The 22334-nt window shown below is 43.9% G+C and overlaps 1 protein-coding gene across 7 annotated transcripts in view; it reads left to right on the top strand.

Moving 5' to 3' along the window:
- pcdh19 (protocadherin 19) overlaps positions 1-22334 on the top strand; it is a 54937-nt gene that overhangs the window by 24303 nt on the left and 8300 nt on the right. For 4 of the 7 annotated variants that reach the window (XM_068595364.1, XM_068595368.1, XM_068595366.1 and 1 more), the window contains exons 3-4: positions 5547-5605; positions 7458-7630. In XM_068595364.1, coding sequence (XP_068451465.1) covers positions 5547-5605; positions 7458-7630 — 232 coding nt within the window. Of the gene's footprint in view, positions 1-5546; positions 5606-7444; positions 7631-22334 lie in introns of all 7 variants that reach the window. The other 3 variants (XM_068595362.1, XM_068595367.1, XM_068595365.1) reach the window with 1 other exon arrangement.

Here is a 22334-nt window from a genome sequence, read left to right on the forward strand (position 1 = left end):
TTTGTTCAATTTCACACGGAAAGGCCAGCAAAATGAGGAGGAAGTGTAAGCAGGAAGGAGTGTTGTGTTTGCGAATCTGTTTCATTGTGTTTTAGAGGAGCTGTTATTTAGTTTGCTCAAACAATACTCGACACTTAACACATTGTGGCCAAGGACACAATTGACCTCATAATAGCCCTCAATCCACCCGGTTGTTGTTTTTTTTTGACCAGTCACAAAGACTGCAGAAATGTACACGCTGCAGCGGAGCAAGGGAGCTTTTAAAAACCTTTTGACCACAGAATCACTCACTTTCATAACATGATTGATTCCCAAATGGGCTTCTGGGTTTGGGGTGAATTGATGGGTGATGAAGTGAAATGATGCAGAGAATGTGACAGGTTATTTGTCACACATGTGCACTTCTGTCACAATTGATTGTGTATAATTTGAGTTTGCAGGGGAGCCAGTTGATATTAAATGGTAACAACTCTCTGTATTCATCACGGCAGGCCCACTTTAGCAGGCAGAAATAGAAAATGTAATCTCATCCACAACCACGGCTGTGCCTCAGGCACTCTTTCACCCTTTTTACCGCTGATCCTCCCTTAGGGGCCTGCCCTCTATGAAGGAAAAGGGAAATCTATAATCTACCAGATGGCAGAGGATCTATGGGAAATTCTATAATCGGAAAAAAGGTGGTGATGATGGTCTTCGGGGCAGAGGGGTGGTGGGTTACGGCCAGCTCACAGGCCAAGGAGCGCCTCTCCCGTCTCACATAAATAAACAACACATAAACCCACTCCGAGCAGGTGCCTTGGTGGTCTGTGTCTTCGTCGTGGGTGTCACACAGACCGAACGTTAGCTGCTCAGAGGTGCTGCTGGGTGCAGACCCAGAGGCGATGTGGTTGGGCGCCAGCTCAGCCCCGCGAGTCAGGGATTGTTGGAGCCGTGCTTTTGTAGGGAAGCAGAAAGAGAGAGTCTGTGTGTGCAAGAATGTGAATGTGCAAGAGGCTCAAAGTGAGGCATTTCTTTTCATCGTCGCAGTGTATAGGATGAGAACGTCTCCCGCAGACACACACACACACACACACGGACACACGCACACACACGCACACTACTCTGCATCCTCAGTGCAAAATGACATGAGGTGAATACATGTATCTGTAAACAGGCAGTTTCAGACACAAGGCATCCTTTAGTGTGTTTTTTTATTTAGATTTTCCTCCTCTTTCTTACTGCTCTTTTACTTTCACAACCAAACCTAGGTAATGTAGCCTTTTCATTTTCTAATTGCAGCTGGCCTGTAAACTCCCTGACTCTCCCTGACTCTCTCTCTCTCTCTCTCTCTCTCTCTCTCTCTCTCTCTCTCTCTCTCTCTCTCTCTCTCTCTCTCTCTTTCTCCATCTCTTCCTTTAGCAATGGGATATCAATAACAAGGCACATTATGTGTAACGTTTCCTTCCGCGACCGAGGGGAATCCGCGAGCGAGCTGCAGCAACACTAAACGAAGTCTGAGGCACAACACCCGACTTCTCAGACACAGAATGAAGCGGCGAAATTTGATCTGACAGTTTTAATTGATTCTGTCTCGTCTTGTTCTGTATGTTTTAAACTGTGCATTTTAGTGCGTCAGAAAGAGCATTTTGTTTCCACAACAATCGCAGCTTGATGTTTTCCGTCAGCTAAATGGGCGACGTTAAAGAGTTGCATCCATGACAGACATGACACGCTCACTGCCGCAATCAAGTTTTCTTCTTTTAGATGCTCAGTTATTTTAGACGCATTGTACAACCCGCCCCACCCTGCTTCAATACCTTCTGTTTTCGAGCAGTTTAACTCTCATCTGATGTATACCATTTTATCTCAAATGTTTACTTTGCTTAAAAGATTGACTGCTTCTTAAACCAGGTTTAATCTTGTAATTTAGTAAACAGTAATTATTGCAGACAAAGATACGGCCTGGCAAAGACTGCTTATCTTTTTCAAAACAGTATGTTATCAGTGCATGTCGCTGCAGCTGTCTATATTTTTCTAGCTTCCCTGTTTAAATGTTATTCGGCGCAGTATCAGCCTCAGTAATACATACAGTAGGGCAGCTGTGTGACATTTTTTTCTTTCTCTCTCCTATCTGTGTGACATCTGCTGAACTTGTCGGGTGTTTACTGGTGTAACAACTGGCGTCTTCACTCCACACCCCTCCTCTTCTCTCTGGTGCTCCCCGTTCCCCCACACAATGAATACACTTGCATCCAGACTACAGAACCAATTGTCACGCTGGGAGGAAGGCAAATCAAATCTTACGGCAGCAACTAGGCGAGGAGATTGCTTTTCCTCTCAGTGGCAGAGAGGCGAGCCCATCGTCCCTGTGACTCAGGTTTTACTGGAGAGATGAGCAAAGGGTGACAAGGGGAAAGCTACTGGTCTGCAGCAGCTGGACCGCGAGTCTCCCGCAGGTCAAGTCTCACCCATTTCCTCCCCTTCACCCTCTGTCGATCTCTCCACTTTCTTTCCACTTCCCTTCCCACTCATCCTTACACTACCTATCAGTCACCCAGCGACAGCGGGGACTACAATCCTCCCTTTAGTCCTCCAGATGAAACGGAACAATAATTATGGGGATAGAGTGGCTCTAGCCGCCAAACTGGGGCCGGTCAGATCACAACAACACATTGTCCAACCTGATTAAATAGCCATTTGTGGCGTCCTCGCTGTAGTTAAGCAGTCCTCATCCTCTTGCCTGAAACTTGACCTCCCAGCAAGACATATTGACATGTCCTCCAATTTGAGGTCGGTTAGAAATGTGGGGGAAGACATTACATTTCTTTACAGGAAGCCTGTGCTAATGCATCCGATTCGTCCTCAGAATAGGCACTCGAGTGACTCGCCAATGCCCAAGGTTATTTCCTCATGGGGGGGAGGGGGGTGCTTGTTTATTCTCCTTGACAATTTGATAAATAGAGGAATTGTGGATATATCCACCTTTGATTAAGAAGTAGCTGCTGTGTTGAACATGAGCCAAACTAAAGAAATACTATGAAGAGTGTCTTTTGGTTTTACCTCCTCCACACTCATGAGCGCTCCATGTAAAATCCCTGTGAGGGAATTGCATTATGGAGAGTGCCGTTCCTTTCCTGGACTGGAACAGCTTGAGAGCTGGCCGGGGCATACCTTCCTCTCCAGGCCGTGCTTACACAGAACCTGCCGTCCAAACCAATTACAGGCTGCAGCCAGAGTGACATTCACAAGAAATGTTCTATCTTGTCTTTTAAATGAAGTTTTCCCCTTGTTACTCATGCCTTGCATTTTCATTAGACTCTCTCTGGATGTGCAGCCACTGTAGGAGATGAGGCCGTTTAATTTGCGTTCACTGGGACCAAAGTGGAGCTCAGGGGAGCACAAAACATTATTGATCTATGATGGACGCGTTTTATATCTATAAATCTTTAAAGAGAAGGATATTATTCTTGGCTAAAACGTGTGCGTGGCACGATTTATACATTCATGAAGTAGTGTGTGTTAATCATTCATTAATAACCAATCCGAGTTGCAGTGTGTTGCCGCTGCAGTTACCTTTGATATTTAATGGAGTCAAGCTGAACGGGAACAAAAGGAGTCAGGGGTAATACAAGAGAACAAACATGGTGTGCTCCAAATTAAGAGCTAATAATAAAATGTTAATTAAATTCCTTTTTATGAATTATCCTCTCTGTATTAATGAGTTAAAGTTTAATTAGGGGTAAATGGTAAAGGGAGACAGAATGATGCTAACCTTCAGCGCAAACACATTGCATCATAATTTAGCGAGCCCCGATCAGAGGCCTGCCCTCGCATTGTTGCCTATCATTATACAGACTGCCTGCAAAAAAAAAGATTATCTCCTAATGATTGAAGGTAGACCTATGCGCCTTTGAGAAAACGGAGCGATAACTACATCTCTGACATACATACGAGTTCCTCAAAGTTTGCAACTAAAGAGAGAAGAGCAGCGTCAGCACCAGTCAGATAATAATGCCGCACTGCATATGTGGTCTTTGAAGCCCTGAGCAAATGGCATCAATAGCAGGAATATAAACACACGTGGACATGTATTTGGTTGCATTAACAAGCTCTTCCATTTTTCATAGACTGCAATCAGGTCAGGGGAGCTATTTGCCGGAGGTAAACACCTCACATTGGCTGCTGTGATCTGCCAGCATCACTTTTATTTATCTATTTATGCTTCTTCTTTTTTTTTTCAAAAGAGATCCAAGAAGACGGGGACTAATGTTTGACATTTCCACTGCTTCCCCCGTCCTCGCTGCTCAGACTCCCCGGCACTGTGGATTCACTCCCACGCCAACGCCGAAAAAGTTGAGAATGTTCAACCCCATTAACATCTAATAAGGAGCGTCTGCGCACCGTCGCATATTGAGTTTAAATCCAAATCTGTTTGGTCACCATGTATGACAGCTGCGCCGGGCCGCTGCTACCTCAACAGCAGGCCTGTGTCAAATGTGTAGCTGGCTTGATAATCAGCAACTGTGCTCCAGTGCCTGCATTAACCTTCCTTATCGTAGAGGTGACTTTTTTTTCCAACAGGGCTTTTGATATCGGTTGTGTAGACTTCCCTCGGAAGTCTGCCATTTGACTCTCAGCTTTATTATCAGGATACAATATCTGCGCCGTGGAATTTTAAGTGAAGGCTCTGCTTTCTTTCTGCAGAAAACACCTGCATCTTATCAAAGTTTGTCGAAAGGGTCGTATCCTGGCTTTTCGCAGGACTGGGGAAGTCCTTTGAGAGGCTTTGATACCCTTTGGCCCCCTGACATCTTACCAAGTGTGAGTAGAAGCTTGGCAGACGCAGGAGAGGCTACCTGCTCAGTGTACACTAACTCCTCTGTCCATGTGCTCTTACTCGACATTCTCCTTGCTAAATACATGTTGGAGAAAAAATGAATGTAGGGTGCCTTTGAACTGTGTTCTCTAATGTGGGTCAGAGATCTATCGCATGCATATTCTAAAAGTCTTTTCATCTGCAATTGCGGAGTTAAGATTCCCCTGGTACACTCTTAATTTCATCTACTTCTCTTGCAGTTATTTATTTAATATTTTCACATTAATATCTTCTCAGACGTGGTAAAAAGTGAAGAGTTCAGAGAAGAAAAAGAAAGGGAAACTTTTCTTCTCCCTCTGTCTGCATGATCGCCCGTCCGTCCTAATGACTCCATTTCAAAGACGGTGGGCTGACCGGCAGCGGAGGGGATGGAGCAAGGGATGGAGAGCGGGGAGGGTGATGAGGAGACGAGAGGCTGCGCTCGCTGCGGCACTCTCCTCAGCTCTCAACCCCCAGTCAGCCTCTCTGTGTGTGTGCTTTGAAAGAGAATGGGATGCAGCCCTTTGAAAGTCGAGGCTGCTCACCGGGGCCATTGTGGAAAAAAAACATTTAAACTGAAAGCCAATTACTGCTAACATTATTTTGGTTGCTTCCATTATTAAAAGTACTTCTCTCTGTTGCCCCCCATCATCCCTCAACCACCCCCCCCCCACCCACTCACCCTCCCACCCCCTGTATCGTTTTTTTACAGACGGAGAACTATTCCATTGACTCCAGTTACGTGAACAGCAGAGCCCACCTCATTAAAAGGTATGTGTTGATTAGGAATTGTTACCAGCACCTCGTTACCGTTGTTATCTGTAATTGTTTAATCTAATGAGTGCACAGCTACTATTGCAGCAGTTTGCATGTGCTCCTGCATGTTTTCCATTCAGTTTAATTGCAGTGAGAGGATAAGAGTTTTGGGATGAATAGCATTTCTCCGTAGTGCGTTTAGTACATTTGTTGAAACGAGCCACACATTTATTAGATTACACATAGCAGCAGAATAAGCAAGTAATACCTTACAAATTTAGAGATAACCTTATTACTTTTCTTGTAATTTGCTTCATTTGCAAAACATCTGGCTTGAACTGCATCTGTTTCAGGCTTATAACACCCACTCAGTGATTAAATGACATTCAGGAGATTTCTCAAGTTATTTATTACACTCTGCTTTTCAAAACATAAATATATTCATAAATAGATAATAATTATGTCATTTTTGTCTTGGCTGAAGAAGTAAGAATAAATGTTTTCGCTGCTCTTTGTGTTTCCTGACACCAGGATATTGGATTAGGTTGCAGGAATGCCGGGTTGGAGGTTGGGATGTGAGGGGGGGGGGTCATATAATAATTCCCTCCAGTCAGGGTTTTGTAACCGGGCTCATTTAGAAAACTACAATTATTCCTTTCTACCTGCAGCTATGTAACATTCCAGTCTTTCATTTTGTTTGAGGCCATCCGGGCCTTTTGAAAACCTATTATGGCAATTTCCTTCCCCTTACAAAAAAAAAAAAAAAAAAGATTCCCGGCATTAATGTAAACAAAGAGCATTCAAGTTTGGGCCTCTGCAGCACACTACAAAGAAATCCCTCAGGAGCCAGTGAGCCTCTGGTCTGGGACAGGTGCAATTACAGTGATAACATCAGAGAGCAGGCATTACCTGCAGTCCTCTCTCCCAGGCTGGAGAATGTGAGACTTGGGTCTGGGAATGCGGCTACCTTGTACTGTCCTTCACTTCCTCTACCTTTCTTCTTGTTTGCACACATTTATTTACTCTCATTTTCTCCTCTGTTGACTCGTTCCTCTTCTTCCTAACCTCTTTTCACCCCTCTCTATGACTCACCCATATATGTTTTCTCTCCTAAGAGAACACATGTTCATATATTCACCCCTATTTAGTGTTGTTTGTAAAGCAGAATTTGTTCCAGTGGGATGGAAATCAAATGAAGGGAAATCATGCTGTTACTGTGCAGCTGTTGATTGTGCCCCCCCCCACCCCACCGTCTTTATTGACTGTGAGCCCCAAACAAGACAGATGCTCAGTTTGTATGCTTCCAGCGTTTCCTCCATCCGTCTTCCTTCCAGGAATTCCTGATTACTGCAGTATTTGTTTGATTGTAGTGAGCGAGTGCCTCCTGTTTGTTCAATGCGATGTCCTTGAAGTCAGAGCATCCATCCAAAAATGTCCTTGTGCGAGACGCCCCATCGCTGCCACGCTGTCTGTGAAGTTTAGAACAAAAAAGTGCACCTAATCCAAAAAGGCTTTCAACAGTTTTAAACTTCCTTCTTGTTGTATGGCCACTACATGCGTAGGAGCTGGAGCAAGGCTTTGTTCTTTGCAAAAGCGGACTATTTAACAAAGACAACAACAACAACAACAACAACAACAACAACAGCTAAAATCACTATTGGTCTGTTTTGGATTCATGGAGACAGAGCCTGTAAAAGGGCAAATAGAAAGGCCATAAAAAAATGTTTTTAAAAGGACAGAGAGAGAAAGACGGACAGCTCGTCACAAACCATCACAGACACGGGGACCAAGGAGAGCATGTGAAAGCAGGTGATGTGACAGTTAATCAACATATCCCTCTCCTTCCTCCCTTTTGGCCCCCATGTAGCACATCGACATTCAAAGACCTGGAGGGGAACAGTCTGAAGGACAGCGGCCACGAGGAGAGCGACCAGACCGACAGTGAACATGACGTCCAGAGAGGACACTATGTTGACACGGCTGTCAACGACGTGCTGAACATGACTGTCCCCCCCAATGTTTGCCAGCTGCCAGACCAAGGTAAGAAAATCTTTTTCTTGTGTGTGTGTGTGTGTGTGTGTGTGCTCTGCATGTAAGGGGGATTGCAACATCTTTGGAATGTGTTCAGCTTCAAGATAAGACTGATGCGTATTGCACCGCAGCGTGTTTTTATGCCACGAGAGCATCTTTTAAGGTGCATTATGCCCATTGCGAGCTTCAGATGTGCAAGTATGAATAACATCACAGTTTTATTTTTGGTCTTTGATGTCCTGCTCAAGCAGCTAATGTAAGGGATCTCTGACAGCTAAGGCTACCCTTTGATACAGGCTTAGGCAACATTATTGACTGATAGTAGCCATGTCTGCCAACTTCAGACGTGCTTGAATGGCAGCAATTAGGCTCACAAAGGTAGAAGGTGGAAATCTACATATCTCCATGTGCCCTCATCCATTATTCAGGGGGATCATTTAGCAGGGAATTAATGTTGATGTTTCATTTTTGACTCACCGTTTAAAAAGACATCCAATTGGTTGGCAGAAGTCAGTGTCAGGGTCATGTTCGTTCTTAACTACTGCCAGTCAGACTGAGGAAGAGAGCAGGTCAGTAAGAGGGAGACAGAGTGGAGGAAGCTGTCTGGAGCACACCAGGATGTAACTATATGCACCTGAGGGTATTTACTGAGCTCAAAGGTAACACCACATGCACAGGTGTAACAGCTCAGCAGAGCACGAGAGTCGGTCTGTGTGTGTGAAAGATTGCAGACATTTTAGAAAGCCTCACATTAGCAATTTTATTCTGAGTGAGGTGGAAATACTGGACGTTTTATTCCAAAAGTACACTCTGAGGACAGAAATCACTCGCAGTATCTGAACTTGACATTTGCGCTGGGCAACAATTTGGGAGCTTGTGCCAAATTCAGTTTTTCTTCCCATAACAGCGACATCTTTTTGGTTGCTTTTTTCCAAACACTGCCCCAGAAAAGCTTTCTAGTCCCTCACTATTTTACTCAGCTCATATAGGAAAGACCTTTAGATGAGTAAGACATGACGAAAAGGCATCCTAGCTTGTGAAAATGCATGAAAGACTGAAGATTATGGGATTTGTTTTGTGTTTATTTATCTATTTTTATCGGCAGACTGTGAAGTGTGTGGGTGCGGTTGGAGAAGCATTAAAAAACTGGAAGGCTCTTCCTTCTTTGGTCGCTGGCATGTTTAACTAAACAGATGCTTCAGTTGGAGCAATTTGGCTATTGCTGCTGTTTGACTGGGGAATAATAAGATTAGGCAACCTACACTTTCTCTCACCGAGAGTATAGTCCCACGAATGGACCGGCCTTCACGGCCAGCTGTCCACATATTGTAATGCGCTGAGACATACAGACAGTCGCATATCGGGTCAGGACGGGTCGTGACCATTAGAATTAACTTGTACCGGGGCATCAACTCGGCGGCGTCAGACACTAATGAACAATGAAAAGTGAACTTGCTGACTATTGGTTGCCAGCTGTAATTACTTCACAGCACCCCCCCAAAAAATCCTGTGCCTTAAAACGAAAACGCATGCTGACAGATCTTCGAGTGGTGGGATCTCATTATTGGAGACAATTACAAATGATGTACATGAGGAATATTACAAGTGAGGAGAGCTCTCTGAGGCCGTTCTTTTTTCATTAACACCACCAATGACTATCTGTTTCAGCCAAATGGAAACGTGCCTCCTGAATGTATAATGCATCGCCACAATGCTGGTAAACAGAACTGGGGGCTATTTCACAGTGCGGCCCATTCTTTTGACCAGAACAAATGGATTATAACAAAGTATCTGTTTGGAATTACAATTAGCTTGGTTGTTATTGGCTTTAAAAAAAAAAAAAAGAGTATTTCTTCTAAGTTAAAGACGCACTTTTGACTAGAAATGTCCCTCCGTGAGGACTTTACAAAATGGCTTCACTGGAAGCTTCCCATTCATTTGTTTAGAACGTCAGTCAGCAGCAGCGGTCGCACCAGAGAGTAATGAGCGGCTGTTCATAATTATTAAACGACTTGACCAAAGATCCTTAGACGTGCAGAAATGTAACGGCGATGCAAATGAAATCGTCCCTATTACCATCTCGACGGTCCAATTACACAGTTGAAGGGCATGGTGGGCCGACAGAGATGGGCAGATTCAGCACGATGCACAGTTGAATCCGTCTCTCCTGTTGTATGAGGATTTCACATCATCAGATTTTTCTTTTTGTGGTGCTTCTCAGGAGAACACTCGCTCTTTTCCCTCCTTCATTTTCTTCTGTGCATACTCACTTGAGGACAAAGGCAGAAATAGAACACTTGAGGGTTTTTTTTCTTCTTCATGATATGAGAGCCGCAGTGGTTACAGTCACATGATGGTGTGGTTTCACTTTGAGCTCATCTGTCTTAATTGACAAAAATGGACAGTATCTGCTGGTTCTATTGGGTGTATGCGGGGAATTGTCAGAAAACAAATAGGCATGTTCACTAAACACCCCGCTGCTTAGATGTCTTCTGGGACCAACTCTGTTGTGTAGTGCGCCTCTTCTGCCAGCTAAAGCAGAAAACAAGTTGAGAGACTGCAATTGCCAAAGGACAACAACACACGCCAGCCGAGGAGAGAAGAGCCTTGTGTTTTGTGTGTTTTTATTGTTCTGTTTTCTTGTGTTAAGTGCTGAGAACAAAAGGAAGCTTGAAGGGGGATGGAGGAAGGGTTAAACTCTTGGGCTTTTTACAGTGCAAATGTTTACCATTCCCAGTGCCATGCAGAGGTGTTGTTTGCCCGGGAGACAAGCCGTTACCTTTACACAAAGACCCTGCATCCCATCATGTCGTGTGCTTTCATGTGGGAATGCAATTGTATGACGAGATTCAGCTGCTAAGTAGCCCTGCTCTCAATCACAATGGCCATTTTTTTTCGACTCCCTGTCTCAACTTAGGAGTCTGATATTTAGCTTTTGTCCATCAGAGTTATGCTTTTTTCCCCTTCCTTTCCGTGATGATATTTCAACAACAGTTATTCATTATTCCTGCACCAGCCACCACCAAGGTAACTTTCAGTGAAGTGCTTGTGGAGAAATTTTAGACTTAAATCTGAGTGAATGCCTCTTTCTTGAATCCCTGCCAAGAGTCTAAAGAGGCGTGTGTGCTCTTTCTGAAAAACCTGACCTGAAATATCCTCACCCAGTGGATTAGATTAGGAAGTATCTGAAGAGCAAATTACATTAAATCTCTTTGAATCTTTAAAGGAGGGGCTATCTTTAACATGTAATGGCTCCATCATATCTGCCAATAGAATAATGACGGATGGTATCGCTGAAACTATAAACTAAGGAGAAGAGCTATATAAAATGAATTTGTCTTTATCTTTATAGGCATGTCTGTGAAGTTAGAGGGATTTGGTTGAAATGTGCGACATGCTAGCTTTGGCTCTGTAGAACCATTAGTGTCAAGGGAGAAGCGAGGGAACAGACTCCGAGGGGGCTGGTGACAAAGAGAGCTGAATCTATTTTTTTTTTTTCAACTTCCTTTGATTGTCACAGCTCACACTTTAATTCCTCCCAGATATGGCTGAGCCATGGTTTTTAAGGATTAAGATTCATGTATTGTTAAGTCGCTTGAGTTATCTCCGCGGGGCGGAAAGGGAGGGCATGATGTCGCTTCACACTGTCCGATTTAGTAGTTTAGAGGGTTGTGGTCTTGGTTTTAGAATTATTTCCAGGGCAAAAAAAGCGCTTCCTCTTGGCTTATTAGACTCTAAGGCTGCTCAATTAGGGAACAGGCCTCTTTTATTCCTGACACATTCCTCGGCCTCCACCTCTGGAGGATATCTCTCATCTATCTGTTCGCTCCCTTTGGGTGTGTGCCTGAAGCTGGAGCGCAGGAATGGAAGCCCCCTACGTGGGCCACAGACTTCTCCGTATTCCCTTCTTCCATCAGCAGATCCACAGGGCTTCACTGTTCCTAATTGATTTCAGCCCCTCCCCAGCACCTTGTCTCTCTCTCCCCTCACCCTCCATATGTCTTTCTGTCTTGCTCGTCTGTTTCCATCTACTGACTGCAAGCATCTCCAACCCACATCTCCCAACTTTATGCCAGTCAGGCAGTTCCCTTCCCCTGTTGAATTAAAGAAAGAGTAAAGGCACCTCACATGTTTCTGCTGCAAACTTGCCCTAAATTCAACACGGGAACATTTCCAGTTTGCAGTTCTCTGATCTACTAACGAAAATGCTGACAGGTGTCAGAATGAGGAAGGCAACAGGAACAGGGCTGTGCTGACAACACGAGAGAGGGAGAGAGAGAGAGTCGGTGTGTGAGGGAGACAGAGATGGAGAGATGAGCTCAGAGTCTAGTAAGCAGTCTTAGCGAGGGGAAATAAAAAGAGGCGAGGAGGAAACAATCTCTCTGACAAGCAGGAGAGCTTTTCTTTTTCTCCATTCTCTCACTCCAAGATAACTTTGTGACTGTGCCAGAGGATTTGACTGATTCTCAAACAGCATTTGATTGAATTAAGCACCAAAAGTCGTCTTGTGATTCGGGCTGACAACAACAAGTGTTGCGTTATGAAATTTTACAATGAGATTAACACACAAACTCTATACTAGGACCATCCATTTTGATTTTGATTTGCCTAATCTAATGTGTAACCCTTGGTGGAGGTAAAATGGCTGACAGTGACAAAGAGCTCAGTGCAATGCAAGCATTAAGGAAGATAGAGTGCGCACACACTGCACGCTCAAAGACACTAGAGACGGCTTGCTAGCAGGTGTAGTAAGGTCTGTAATGAACAACCAAGATGCAGATTCAGCCTCTGAGATGTGGGGACAGGAGGAAGTACTGTTTAAAGAAATAAAATGTAATATCAAGCTGTGTCCATCTGCGCTCATCTTTTTTATCACGCTTACTTTGCTGAATGAAACGGTGCGACTCAGTGAGGTCTCTTGCTCCGTCTTATTGAAATTATTCCTAATATAATAATGCAAAATAGAAAAAAGAGCTGACCAATATTGAATTTGCCCCATGGTAAAATATAACTCCATCATTCAGAGGGGAGATGTGGATTTCCTTTATCTTTGTTTCTAATGATTAGCTGCGCTAGAGGTAGAATGCTGGGGACTTAAGAGGAAACGAAACAGTTTCAAAATATATTACTTTGACTATATTTTGGTAATACTATTTTTATACTATTTCAAAAATATTGCCTAAAATAACCTTTTATACAGCCCATACTTCCTGGGTTTGTGGGGCCCAGCGAAGAGGAGGACAAACAGAAAAAAGAGAGGTTATGTGATAGTTTATCTTGCTTAGTAGTTGCCGTTAAAGCAGAAAGCTATTAGCCTGCTTTGGACAACGGTAGCATTGGCTAATTTACTAAATAGCTCGAGCAAATGTCAGTTACTCCCACCTTTGGACATTTGGAAACACTATTTAGGTATTTGGGAAATAACCTGAAATGTATTTTTGAGGCATAAAATCCAGTTTCAAAGTTATAGAGTTATGCAGTGTATTTGTGATTTTGAACACAGTGATTGGTGGAGAAATTGTTTTAAAAGCCAGGGGCACCTGCTAAAATCTTAGCGAGGGCCCCAAATTGGACAGGGCCGGCAGCTACATCACGTTTACATCTGCTCTAAATTCAAATAATTGGCTGGTAGTATTTGTTTGCAGTACTCAAATAAGTAAACCAACATTTTTTTTTTTTTTTAAATCTCATGTGAGCCCATCTCTTTAGTTAAATCCACCAGGGAATACGTTAAGAGATGTGAGGGAGCGCTTAAACAAACTTGACATGTTTTGATTCTCTTAAGTTTTTACAAGCATTGCCTCTAGCTCGCTCTTCCTCAATTACACACACATACACAGCCACGAGCAAAAAGGCATGCCGAGGGTCTTCTCCTCCAGCCCAGACTGAAAACATACAGTAATGTTCTAATCCTATGATGGGACTCTCATTCTGCCAGAGCTCTCCTGAATATACCCAGTGTATTTAATCAGCTCAAGAGGGGACTGCTTATCTCTCTGCACTTGTCACGGATAGCGTATTGAACATATCAGAGAGAGAAATGGGAATAGTTCATTATTTTCTCGGGCTCACAATGAGCCTGATGTATCTCATTGCAGGCCCTCCACTGACAGCTCATTTTCCAGACAATCCTGGCATTCAGTTCACAACGCGGCAGGGCAAGGGAGAGAGAGACAGAGAGGGAGGGAGGAAACGCAGAGACGGAGAGAAAATAGGGCTCCGGATCTCCATTGCTTATTCATGACGCCGTGGCATGCTAGGTGTGTTAATAATCTCCGCAGAAACCAAGTGAATCACAGTTGTTTGTTGAGCACCTCGCCAAGCTGGGCCCCAATCGACAGCAGATGGGAAAACAGGGGGATCAGGATGATCCTAGACAGAGGGAGGAGGATTAAGAACAGGTAATGTGCTGAAGTTGATGGAGGCAGAGTGTGTATTAAAGTGAGAGGAGAAAGTACCTGGATTTTAAATCTTGTCTGAGAGGGTGTGTACACAGTTTGAAGTGTGTGTGTGTGTGTGTGTGTGTGTGTGTGTGTGTGTGTGTGCGTGTGTGTGTGTGTGTGTGTGTGTGTCTTTAAATGTTAATCAGAAGGAAAAAGGGGGAGAGAGAGAGAGAGAGAGTGCGGGAGGAAGATAAAGAGATGGCACAAGAGAGAATTACAACTGCTCGGGGAAACAGAGTGAAATTCCAATAGCAGAGCTGTAGCATTGTCTTCAGTTTATTTCTCTTTTGTGGCTCCGATTGATTGTAGTTTTTGTCTGAGGGAGCGAGGCAGAGGCCATTTTCCCGAACCGCACCGCTGTGTGTTAATTCTTTAAGGTCACTGCAGAGGCACAACCCCTTCTACCACTGCAGTGCCCTTTTGTACCTAAACCAGGATCCTGTACCTCCATTTTTGGTGTGGGTTTCCATGGATTATAATCCAAACACAATTTGCATTTAGATTATTATCTTCTCTGCAAGGCATTTTCAACATAATGAGAGGTTAACAAAGCCTCCTCCCCCATGCTGTTCTTTATTTTGCATCCTTCCCACCCACAAACAGTACAAGTGCAGAGGCTGTCTCATGCACCTAAATTGTGACAGTGAAGCCAAGGCAAACAATGTTCCCTTCAGAGATACTGAAGCATTCAAAGTTTGGTCGAATGCCCGTTGAAATGACCTGTGATGTAACCCAAGCCAGTAACTGCAATATTCAGAAAATGTCTTACTTGTGAATTACATTACTATGTTACTGAGAATGGTAATTTGATGCCACTAACATGGTATCTTTTACCAGCACTGGTCTGGACAACATAATAGATTAGGGTTTCAGTGGAAATGAGGGCTCCAGTGGCCGCTGGTCAGCTGGGAGAGAGATTTATGAGACACTGCCGGGGGCAATGTGTCCCCAACTGATAAGTCATTGTTGTGTGTCTTGTCAGGAATGTAATTTGCGTGCGTACAAGTTGGTCACCAGAACCACTCGAGCACAGAAAATAGCGGTTTTAATAACTCCAGACTCGATCCTGTGGTGACAACTTGAGTTCCTCTCATGAGTCTCTAATACACATTTACAAAAAGTGTGCCTTACCACAGCCGTGTCGCTAAAATGGTACGAACATAGACTGATACCATGTGGAGTAAACAACCCGATGAGGACATACTATACACATAGACTAACTCAAAGGAACCTCCGTGTGTGGCTGGAAGTGGGCAGGATAGTCTCAGAGTGACTGCCAAAGCAAGGCTTGTATTACAGGGATCCCAGGATATCAGACACCAGGCGGCCTGTGCTCCCTCTAGGCAGGGCAGAGTCTGGCAGCTGGCCCGTAGCCCAGATAGCAATAATCAGCTCCATTACCTGTAGTACTGACTCCCATTTATGAGCCCTCATAGTGGAACCATGGCTATACTGCGGGGATTAAGGATGCTGTGAAATTTAGCAAAAGTACAAATAGCAAGCAGTAGCACATCGCTGCACCTGCTGCAGACACATATGTTGCACACAGAGGAGCGCAGCGGTATCCACGCGCCACACACACGTGTAGAAAATGGGAGGAGGGGGGGGAGTGTTTTTCTGGGCATTATGTGTCTCGGCACAAGTTATTTGTTTTATCTTCTCCCTCTGTGAATGGAAAGATTAGGAATATACTCTGCTCTGTTTAAGGGGAAAATCAGCTGTCTTCTGACAAGTACATTGTAGCCCGCAGTTTTCTGTCCAGAATACAAAGAGACATTTATCACTGCAGCTGGGTTAACGGAGGAAGAGAGAGAGAGAGAAAGAGAGGAGAGGGAGGAGGAGGGGGGCTCCTGTGCTGAAGCAATGTGCTTTTTTAACCCCTATTACTTCCTTTCTGTGGGAAAAAAAAACGCTATACCTCCATCCTCTTTAATCCATTTGAGAATTCCTCCTCTCTGTTTTTCTTTTATTTCTTTGTCTCCCCCGGTGCCTTTATCATCCCCTCTGTTTTTTATTTTTTTAATCTTAGCTCTCATCACCTTGTTTCTCCTGACAACATTATAACTCAGATGGAATATGTAGCAGGAATATGTAAAGTTATGTCGTCCTTCTCAGTTGTGGCAACAAAAGGTTATTACCTCAGGCATACTTCTGTAATATTTCCATACTTTTTCCTCCTCATGTATATTCAGTGAGAATGATTTATTCTGTTACACTTCATAGCCGTTGAAATGCAGAATTTCTCACTCAGAGACCCTGCATACGCGGTTACACATAGCATGGCACAGTATGCTCTTTGGATTTGTACTCAGCAGAAGTTAAACAGAAGTTAAAGGGAAGTCATCCAAACCACGTTTGTCATTACTCTCTTTCATTCACCAATTAGTGTCAGTGATCCCTCGCTGTCCCCTAGATGACCTTCCAGGGATGAGCTCACTTTGTTGGAATTCAACATTTTGAGAAAAGCTCAACATTGAGAAGCACGTTTTTGGCTGCCCGTGACCCAGATTATAAACTACTGATGAGAGAGTGAATGCACAGTAACGGAGAGGAGGGACCTGCTGCAAAGTGTCTGGACCTAGGGAGCCTACCCCAGCTTTTTAAGGGCCTCCGCAAGACGGGCTTTTGTCTTTCAACATGTCTTCATATCCAAGAATCTCTAACTCATTCAGACCCCCTGGGCTCTGTTTATTCCTTATTCCGCGGATTGATATGCACACTATCTCAGATGAAGGAAACCCACATGGTTACGGGTCATAACAGGGTTTTTCTAATAAATATCAAAACTGAACACCACATTAAGTTAACCAGTAAATCTAAATTACTGTGTTACGCACACACTGCAGTAAGAGCTCTGACTGTTGTGACTCTGTTCATGTGTGAGAAAGGTCAAGAGCTGAGCATGGTGCAGAGTGGCATTTCCCCATTATGGCGTAGCTGGCGGTGGTGGATAATCATATTAAAGTAAATTCATCATTCTTAAGCTAATGATTATACCACATTAGTATACGGAAAATTAGGTACAAACTGTAACTGCTTATTTACAGTATATACTTGTATTATTTTTTATCACAGAACAAAATACTTGTGGTATATTCCAGGAAGAAGGTGTATATGTTCAATTGACTAAGGGACAGAATTCATTCAGTGGATGCATCTTGCCAGACAAATGAAACTTTTTAAATCCCGTTGTCCCCGTTCTCCTTAAAGGGGAGGATAAAAGGTAATGAGAGAGGTCGGCTGTTAAGTTTAATGGCAGACAGGAAAGTCTCTGAATGGCTCTTTTTAATGATGTGCCTGCTCTCATACAGTCCTCGTTAAAGGTGAGGCCAGAATGCATGCGGTGGACAGGGAGGGAACTGAGGCCAGACACTGCACTACCCCCCAGACTGGAGGAGCTGCAGTGGGGCTCCTTTGTGTGTTCTCCGGCACATCGTAGGAACCCTGTGCCCCTTCTTTATTCCGCTCACATTAGCATCAGAAAATAAATAAAGCAAGCAATCAGGCCATGACCTCTTATATCCATGGTGCTTTCAGCCCCTCCCCCCCCCCACTTGCCCTCCTCCTCCTCTCTGACTCCTCCTCCGCTGCATTCTACATAGGTTTAACTAGCTTGAATTTGCAACTAAATGTCAGGCCAGGTGTTTGGCCTTACCACGGGGCAGGTTGTTCCTCAGCTGCCTCAAGAGAAAAGGAACTCGAGGGTGGAGAGAAGCGGGGGAATTGGATCTTTGACACCTGTCACTTCCACTCTGCTGCACCTTTCTCCCTTGCCACACATAAGGACTTTTCATGTCACAGCTCAGCATGTTATCATGAGTGGGCACGGGGCCTGAGAAATCCAATTACTACCACTGTGTCAGACCCCTGCCATCCTCCGAATGTATGCTAAAGTCATGTTCCTCAAATCAGAAAAGATGTGCCTATTAGTTCCTTCTCTTTTCTCCAGATCAGTCCTCACCTCCATTTCAATCTGTGTGTCTTAGATACGAGCTGCAGTTCTTCTTGTGGACTGCCTCAACGCTGACAGTCGTCTGTAGAGCGGAGCACGGGCTGGTGGGTGGCTAATGCTACGGACATTGGTTCTGACTGACTGATATTAAGTGGTATCAGGGTGCAGGCCTCACTGTGGTGAATAATGGAGATGCTGGGAGAGAGTCAGCATACCCCTTCCCCCCACCCCCTCCCAGATGGCAAACTGAATAGCCTTTGTGACAGGGAAATAGAAAGTGTTGAAAAAAAGTCTCCCTGTTGCTTTTCCTCAGCACAGTACGTGTAGCTCTCTAATGTATCACCTTGCAGCAAGGGCCTTGCTGTTTTTTCCCTTTTTCTTTTATATGTCTCTCCTTCCTGAGTGACACTCTATGGTCCATAGGGTCTGTCTTTTCAAACCATGATCGGTGTCTCAATGTGCCTCTACCCCCTCATACTGTATGTGTTTCTGCATGCTGGGCTCAACCTGCCTATCACAATACACTACATACCATCACACTCGTAATTTTACGGTGTCCTACTTCTAGAGGTTGTTAAAATTGTCGGGAAAAAGAAGATGGTGGGAAAAACAGGACAGAAAATGGGATGAAATGAGAGAGAGTCGGAACCATGCTGGTTCTTCTGTGACAAGATAAAATGGAATATAAAACACATAGTCCTGGCTGACACAAAGTGAACATGACTGAATGAGAAGCACATTATATTAATTATGTAAGGTCACTTTTTTTGAGGCAAAGCTGGAGCTCACAGAGAGAGAGAGACAGAGAGAGAGAGAGAGAGAGAGAGAGAGAGAGAGAGAGAGAGAGAGAGAGAGAGAGAGAGAGAGAGAGAGAGGAAGCCAAAGATATTGGTATGCTGCCGGTTGTCTGGAGCTGGACACATCGACAGGCGCTGAAGTATTGTCTTTATTTCAGATGGCTAATGGAAATGGTCCTTCAGAAAGGAAAAAATAATCAAAAAATGTAAACTTTGAGAAATGTCTCTTCTCCTCATGGCAAATGTGAGAATATAATGATTTCTCACTCTGGGATGTTTATGGGTTATAGATTGTCCAAAACCATTAAGTCTCAACAATTGATAAATTATGATGTTTAACTGTTGGGATTAAAAGTTTCAGAAATATGAACATAGGTGCCATGGACCTCTTGTTTATTAAGGGAAAGCTCCAATCCACACAAACCACTGTTTTCCCCTCATCATTATCATTTCCCTGACATATGTGGTTTGTATTTTCGCTCCTGCCCATTGCAATTGCTGAAAACTCACACCTGTTATAATATAATAGGGATGTATTCCTGGTGATAGCGCATCTATAGATTCAATGAAGGAATGTTTCATTTCTAAGTGACCTCAGTGACATTCAGTTTTGGCATCAATGATCTCAGTCCAGAGCACCGCTCTATCCTGAAGCCACCAGCTGCTATCCATCCCCACACCCCGTATAGCTTTCCTCTACTCCCTCTCCAACCCCATTCACACATGTAATTTAAGAGTCTGTTTCTGTCCCCCTTGCTTCTCCCAGACTCAAGGGTTTAGGAGCAAATTAGCTTGCTAGCTCGGTCAAGCTTAAACACAGAAACGTTGCATTTGTGCCAGTTTATTTAAAGATGTCCTCTGCTGATGCATTGTTGAGGAAACAAGCCAGGCAGACAAAGACAGGCAGGCGTTCGTTCGTTCGGTCGGCCTGGCTGGCTGGCTGGCTGGCTGGCTGGCTGGCATGGCGGAGTGGGCATGTCTGCAATTGGGACGCCAGCGGCCTGCTGTGCTGAGTTCTGGTGAGTGCATTGTATTGTTGCTGCGGGCCTGGGGCGCCACAACACAGGTTCATTTGAAGCCTGTCATTAGAAGGGCAATTTAGACGCTGAGAATTGACAAGGGGGGCATTTGCTGTGTCATTATAGTAAAGTACATCTCATCACAGTACAACACAATGCGTCCTCTACCCTTCATCAGAAACCCATGCAAAGCTGTAAAGTAAGTAATAGTATCTGTGACAGTGTGTATATTTTGCTGCTTTCCTCCATGAAAGCAGCAAAATACTTAGAAACGAGTCAAAGATCTCATGTGATATATGAATGGAACAACTCTTTTCAGCGTTTTATTGGAGACTGTTTGTTATCCATTAGTTACTAGTGTTGAATGGAAAGTGTCAAGAAAGGTGCGATGAAGAGCTCAATGGCCTGCTGAGGAACCAATAAACAAAAAAGGCCCTTAGACTAAATACAATTCTCTCATGTTTGCCGTTTGGACACTTTTGAATTCCTCCATGCATGAGGGTGCCTCACAATATCCTCTTTATCAAGTTTTGTGAATAAGATGAGCAGCAGTTAAACATTTTCAAATTCTGTTTTCTTCTTAACGTTCATTTTTCCTATGACTGTGGAGGAAAGCACAGACATTTTCAAATTCAATGTACAGTGTGTAGATGTGAGCTGTATTTAAATAAACCAAAACATTTAACCAAAATACATTCAATGAACCTCCTCACATCATTATCATGCATTAATACAAATACATGTATGTTGCAACACCATTTTTGTACATTTGATTTGACATTTGTCAAATAAAAGAGATTTATTTGAGGACTTAAAAGAAACACATGTGACTACAGCCATGACATGCGGAAAGAAATGAGGATGAAAACACAGTAAAGCCTGAAGACTTTTTTCCATTGTGGTCCTCTAGTGTAAAACTTAACACATCTCAGGATAAAACAACACACAACAAGACAGCAAGTGCAGATACAATCAACATGTAAATAGCAGGCAGTAGGGGAGCAACGTCAACATGCTCTTATTATCTTGATCATGAAAAGTTATATATATTTAATTATGCTCCATAATACGTTGCAACCGTTTCTTTAAGGCCGCTTCAACTGCGCTCTGCGAAGTTCTCAGTTTCAGATTCGTGGTCCGATTATCTCACTATGCTGCTGCGCTAAAGAGAGACAATTATGTTTCATACGAAGGGCTATATTTTTTTATATTCGCCAAACACATCCAACTGTACAGCCACATCACAAACACCATAAACTAACTTTAAAAAAATGACACTCTAGCTCTTTCGAGCCAGAGTGGTACAGAAAGATTTGTATGCAACGCCGGGAGTAGTTTACTCTAAGGACGGTGAATTGACACAAACAATAAAACCTGACCAGAATATGTTAGGTCTTTGGCTACTTTTTCATAATTTTTATCAAGAAGAACAGCCTTTTCTCTACCAAACAAGATGTTGGATTGGCAGTGTGGTTGGACAGGCAGGCTCTGCTGAGGCAGACACAATACCGGCCTTCCCGCAAGCTTTCTGATATTCCACGTTTCGTCAACTTGGGCTTCATGCAGCCAGGCTTAGGTCTCTGTGCCTTTGTGCCTGGGTTAAATCCTGTCCAGAGACTGTTGAGAGGGTTAAACAGTCAGTGACTCATCTAGTGTAGGAAACCAGGGCATGAATTATGGTCTCAAAACCTGTAGATCACACGAGGTCTGACCGCTGTAAATCCTGCCGCTCCAAGCGCTGCATAGGTCATGATGGAAGCCGAACGTAATGCTTCTGCAGCCTCACTGAGACACTGCGACCTCTCGCAGCCAGCGACGAGGAGAGCGAGCACAGTAAGGTGAGAGAATCCCCTCAGCAAGCATTGTTACATATAGTATTTGTTGCCGGGGCACTGAATCCAACCCACCCATGCATGTCATCATGACAACCAGCTCGCTTCATTTCCACTCCATCAAGCAGTCCTTTGGCTAGTGGTCCTGCTTTTGAACAAAACAGTGCTCTGCGATGACATAGTGATTTATAAAACACCGTAGCGATTGCTTTTTTCCCCCTTCTTCTTACTGCTGCTGTTACACAGCTGTTAAACAGATGCTGTTTGTACCAATTTAGAAGCTAGTGCATTGTTTGTCAACACCAGTTTGGAAATTCATTCTTTATACCAGGACCTGCTGTAGAAGGCACAGGCTGGGCTGGATGGGCCAGCAGCAAGGGAGGGGATACACACAGAGGAAGTAAACATTTGCAGGATTTGGCTCGAGCTGTTGCTCGCTTCTAAAACATTTACTGGCAACCGCTTGTAAAGAATTGCGACTTTAAGAGTGGCTCAGAATTAAGTTAACTTGCCATTTTGTATCGGCTTTTGGGAGGACGCGGACTGGCCTGGTGGAAGTGACAAACTGTCAGACACTCTCTGCGGTGCTGGATGGATTAGACAGTGAATTCGTTCTTGATAAATTGAGTGGTACTAATGCTCAGAAATAGAACTAGTGCCACATGAACCC

Source organism: Clinocottus analis, unplaced genomic scaffold (assembly GCF_023055335.1).
Source record: "Clinocottus analis isolate CAN_PGR_092001 unplaced genomic scaffold, fCliAna1.0.p SCAF_10, whole genome shotgun sequence".
NCBI lineage: Eukaryota > Metazoa > Chordata > Actinopteri > Perciformes > Cottidae > Clinocottus > Clinocottus analis.